Consider the following 5,783-nt stretch of genomic DNA (forward strand, 5'->3'; position numbering starts at 1 on the left):
GTGCCGATTGTACCAGACGATCGTGATTCTGATCTTAAATTGAATTTTTTATTGTTTGATATATAATTGTTTTTTTTTCTTAATTATGATGTAGATTAATTTTTAAATGATTATTACTTTTTATTTCATTTGACATATATTTATTTTTTAATACATGATTATAAATGATTCTGATATTTTATAAACATAATACTTAATAATATTTTTATGTATAAATTATTCTAAGTTCTAACAAATATGTTAATTAGCTTTATTTAATTAAAACACATAAATAATTTTAAAATTATTATTGTACTATTTATAACTCAAATTTCTTAAGAACTAAGAAAACAAAATAAGAACTAAAAAAAAAAAAGTAAAACATACAATCTTTTATATTCAATTATCACTAAAGTTAGTAGATTAGGATAGATTTACTAAATTCATTAAAAAATATCTTTAAATGTTATAACTTTACAGATATTTTACTAAATGTAGGTAGATCATGTACCAAATTTAATAATGCATTTATTATTCTCCAAAACATTTATTTGGTAGAAAATATAACAATTTTATTTTTTATTTATTTTTAATTTAATTATTATTTTAATATAAAATAAATAAAATTATTAAATACTTTTTGAGAAAGACTTTTAAATATTTGACCTACGTCGAATCTAAGAAAAGAGGTGTGATATAATCTGTTCCAGTGTAGGCACGTACACTGAAATAGCATGGACCCTCACATTTACAAGTAATATAGACCGTCGTTTAGTGCGAGCCCGAACTGAAACTGTACAACGTCTTCTTCTTTTGAAAGCCCTAGATAGAGACGAAAGATCACGGATTGTGAATCGGGTGGCGTTGTACGGTCTGATTGTCGGTCTATTAATAATCTGCTCCGACCCAAATCAGGAGTTTTGATTTGGAGAAACCTGGTAAGCGATACGTTAGGGTTTTCATTATCTTTCTCTCCTTGTTTTGCTTATTTGTTATCGCTTTTGATTTTCGATTATTTGTTGAAGTTGGGTTATTTGATTTCGTTGCCTGATCGACCTTCTATAATCTTGATGATGTGAGAACTTCTTACTGGTTTGTTAGTTTAACGTAATATGTTTAATTTGGGTGACTTATAAGTTATAAGAGGTTTTGAAATGATAGATAAGTAGTTTTGGTGGGTATTTCGTCTTGCTGCTCTGAAGATGCCTCAGTTGTAGGAGTTTTATTGTAGAATCGATGATGATTGCCTGAGTGGTTGAAGTCAGCTTTGTTTTGTGCTGATACATTTACAGGAGAAACTAAAGAGTTTAAAAGGGTTGTTGTTATACTGATCTTAGTGATTTAGTTCATTTATGATGTTGTAAAACATTGATTTCTGTAAAAAGACTGGATCTTTCTTCTAGGATGGTGATGTTTTTGTTAGTTGATCTACAGTCATGATTCATAGATACTAAGACTTTAAATTTTTAACATTAAACCTGATTTTTTCATTATAAATGATTGATTGCTTTCCTTACAAATCCTTTTTGGTGTTTAATATATTTCACATGAAAAACCAGGTTTATACTGATCTTAGTGATTGAATTCATTTAAGATGTTGTAAAACATTGATTTCTGTTAAAAGACTGGATCTTTCTTCTGGGTGGTGATGTTTTTGATAGTTGATCTACAGTCATGATTCACAGATACTGTGACTTTTAATTTTTTAACATTAAACCTGATTTTTTCAATATAAATGATTGATTGCTTTCCTTACAAATCCTTTTGGTGTTTAATATATTTCACATGAAAAAACAGGTTTAACTAATTGTGAAAGAAATTATTTTTGCCTTTTAAGAGTTACTGTTGATATGTTTTTTTTACGTATTTTATATTTCTTTCCTTCCTACTCTTATTGCTCATCATATATCACATGTCGATGTCCGAAGTAGTGGTTTCGCTCCTATAAATTGTCGTATTTGATTATAACCATCGCTGATGCTGTTAGTGCTGCTATTTTCAGTGAAACTGTATTTCCTTAGGGTTACGATAGTCTTTTTGTCTGTTGAGTTGTTTTTGTATGATCAGATTCTTTCAGGCTGTGATGCACATAGATAAATAACCTAATAGAACATGAGTACTCGAGGAGCTAGAGTGCCTCTTGTAAGAGGAGGACCTGTAAGGAACTCAAGGAGAAGAAAGGTTCCGCTGGATGTAGATCTGAATGCGCCACCTATTGAGAGCCATGATCAAGGCATGTCATCTCATCAGGCCACTGCACAGGACGTGCAAAGTGTTGTAGAATTGTCGGTACCAACAATTGATGTTGAGGCATTGGATGATGATGTTGTTATATCCTCTCCCCGAACATTTGCTGAAGTATGTCTCCTATGAATGTGTTTTTCATTTCTTTGGCTATGCATCTACACTTGTTTCATAACTATTATATGGTTTCACAGGCTAAAAACAATTCCAGATTTAATCGCAGGACAGTTGTAGTTGATCTTGATTCAGGTAACAATCACCGTTTAGTAGTAGCATCTAACCTATCTTTTTTACTTTATACCAGTTTTTAGACTCTTAAACTAGTTTTTTTTCTGGAAAACATTTTCACAATGTATCTCATTGCTCTTTTGGGGATGAATTTGCACTTATAATGTTACTATAGGTAATTTTGGTAACACTATTGAGTAATGCATGCTTAGCATTGTTGTAGACTATTGTTTGCAAGAAATTTCTTTCTTGTATTCCAGACTGTAGTAGCATTGACGTTGAAAATAGTTCAAACGGGGCAATGCAGACATTGAGAGGAAATGGAGTGAGAAACTGTAGTTTGTCGCGTTTCCATTAAGGGTGTTGGCTTCATTATTCACATCATGCAGATTCAAAGTTATAGTTTCTAATTGTGGGGACAGATGGGACAGATTTTCACGTGTTCCAGGATCCAGGTCCAGGTATCATTCAAGTTACTTGAGCAGAAGGTTCCCAAGTTTTGCTCATCTTTGAACATGGAAACCTTCCATGTTGGTAATGTAAATGTGGCCATTTTACTAGCTTTTTGAGTTGACTTGAATGCATATATATGATAGATGTTCAGAAAAAAATAGCTATAGAGATCTGAATTATGTTTGTATGTCTATTTGCACTTTTATTCTCTTTATATTCAATTTTCCAAGTTATTGGTGGTAATGACTGGTCTGTCTTGAAGCATGTAAATGTAAGGTAAATGATGTGATTGAACTTTCAATTTTTGACTCTCAGGATATCATATTTGGTGAAGTACATGTTTTTTAGGACCGAGCGTTGTATTTTTGTATGCTTGTATCTGTCATTGTGGTGATGAACCGCCACATTTATAGCAAAAAAAATTGAAGCATCATTATACATTTTTCCATAATCCTCATGTCATTTATCTTGTTGGATGTTTGTCACAGTGGAAAGATCTCCAACAGGCCGTGGAAAGCGTAGAAGAGGTTCGGGTGCCCAAACAGTCATAAATTATGATCAATATGTGAACTTGGAAGGAAGTAGTAATTCCATGGTAATTATGGTTCTTCCCTGCTATCTAATATTTAATTTATTTATCTCAGAATTCCTTTCTTCTTGAGTTTCCCAACTCCATGCATGATCATTGAATTCAACATCTCGTCTCACGATAATTAACTTGTCAGATTTCTGACTTAGGCATGAACCAAACTTGTTCATAAGATTAATTGATGATTGCCTTGTCATCCTTCTTCGCCTGGAATATTATAACTACTTTCCCAGGAAACAGACAAAGAACATAGGAATGTAATAGAAACTTATAGTGTTTTAAATCCACCTACTAGCTTCGACTGCCATCTGATATTTCAGACTTTGTGCCCTGAAATGACTGATTTGGGAGTTTGAATATATTCTCAACAGAGTTCAGATTCCAACCAGTATTGAACCTGCATAATCAATTTTAGACAGTTTCATTGTTATTTTGTCATACACACGCATACAGTTTTCCAAATATGTTGTTGATGGGCATTATTATTTGCATATTCCTCAGACAGGGAGTAGACGTGAGTCTTTGATTGTGCAACCTCCACCAGAGCCTACCTTCACTTGCCCAGTGTGCATGGGAACATTGGAAAATGAAACATCCACCAAATGTGGCCATATCTTTTGTAAGAAATGCATCAAATCTGCGATTGCTGCTCAGGGGAAATGCCCCACCTGTAGGAGGAAAATTACCATGAAGGATACAATTAGGGTCTTCCTTCCAAAGACAGAGTGATTAAGGTATGTGCTATTTCCTTGGCAGTTCTGGCTGTTGCTTTAATAATATGCTTTTTCATTCTCATTCTCTTATTTTGGTACTTTCCAATGGTAGATTTTTAAACGTAAGAATGATCTGATCTGCTATTTGTCTGCTCTTTTGCTGTAGTTGTTGGATATGCCCTAATTGTAATATAGTGTTCCTATTTGGATACTAGAAATTTTGTCACAATCTGTACAAATTGGAAGCTGGAAAGTGATTCTATTTTTGTTTGGTGTAAGATTTGTTTTCTTGATCATGTTTTAGATTAGTTTTTCATCATGATTCAGAATAAACTTTGATTTTTACTGTTGGTATTCAAATTATTTTTAGATCACGATCCAATATTTTTGTTTCAGAGATTTTTATGGATGATGATCAAAATTATTTTTTATCATGATCTCTTCATATTGTGACTTTTGGCATGTAGATTTTTAAGGATCATGATCAACAAAGTTATGCCTTATGAACTATATGGCATGGTTGCTAGGAATGTTTGTTTAATCGGTTGACCTAAATGAAATTTATGTCACATTTGGAATCACTTGCAATTTTTGTTTATGTTAATCTATCTGGATGAGAACCAATAAATTTGTAAATCACTATGTTTAGTTTTCAAACATAATCTCATTTATATATCTTTCTTAATCTCAAATTTTTTATCTATTTGGTTGTAAATTAACCAATGTATTTATTTATTTTTGCAGATTTTTTAATTATTTTAACTGAATTAACTTTTTCTTTTGATACACATTGTTGTTGGATCAAAACATGTAAATGTAATGGTTGAATAATTAAAAATGAGATTATTCAAGGTTATCTGCTTCTCGTGACAGGTTCTTCATAAGTTTGGCATGGAGGAGCAGGAGTCCCAGGTTGTAGTTGTATCTCTCTATCTGTGTCTCATTCTCATTCATTTTCGAGAAATCGCAATGGAAGTTGGGAACTTGTTGAAAACTTAATTGGGTTTAAAAACATGAACTTTAACTATTGCTAAACATGACATGTAAATTGGCCATAGTTAGATTTGCTTACAGTATTATAGAGCTAAAACATTTGACTTGTTCCTGCTAAACTTACATTAAAAACTGGTTTCATTTCAATCTGATTGTACTTTTAATAGTTGTTTCTCTTTTATGCCAACTGAAATGTTATATTCTTGAGGGTGGTGGGATATCATTTATAAATTCTGAGTAATGATACATGTCGAGACTAATTGTCATTCCATTTATGGAATGAATTTTTTTTTAAATTTTCTCTCATATTAACACATCATTCTATACAAAATTTTCGACATGAATCAACTCAGATTTATTTTTCAAATTATTATTTGAACTTTCTTTGTAGCAACTCTTTAAAACATATGCAGGGTCGAGAAAAAGTAAAACAAAAAATTGTAGAAAATTTTAAGTGAGTTATGCTTCTTTGAAAATGTTAATTGTGTATAAATAATGTTAAAAATTATCTTTATCTTGAAGCAGTTCTATGTTTGTTTTGCTAAAAGAACATTGTTTTGAAATTAAAAATCTTTAAAACTCAT

At 31.5% G+C, this 5,783-nt stretch overlaps 1 protein-coding gene across 1 annotated transcript; it reads left to right on the forward strand.

The window, feature by feature from the left end:
• The first annotated feature begins 769 nt into the window (after positions 1–769).
• On the forward strand, positions 770–5,360 carry LOC124919784 (E3 ubiquitin-protein ligase RNF4-like). Its single transcript, XM_047460117.1, has 6 exons — positions 770–917; positions 2,047–2,337; positions 2,418–2,472; positions 3,393–3,499; positions 3,995–4,227; positions 5,080–5,360. Exons 2-5 carry the CDS (start codon positions 2,092–2,094, stop codon positions 4,220–4,222), a joined length of 636 nt encoding a protein of 211 aa, XP_047316073.1. The 5' UTR covers positions 770–917; positions 2,047–2,091; the 3' UTR covers positions 4,223–4,227; positions 5,080–5,360.
• Positions 5,361–5,783: the final 423 nt, after the last annotated feature.

Source organism: Impatiens glandulifera, chromosome 1 (genome assembly GCF_907164915.1).
Source record: "Impatiens glandulifera chromosome 1, dImpGla2.1, whole genome shotgun sequence".
NCBI lineage: Eukaryota > Viridiplantae > Streptophyta > Magnoliopsida > Ericales > Balsaminaceae > Impatiens > Impatiens glandulifera.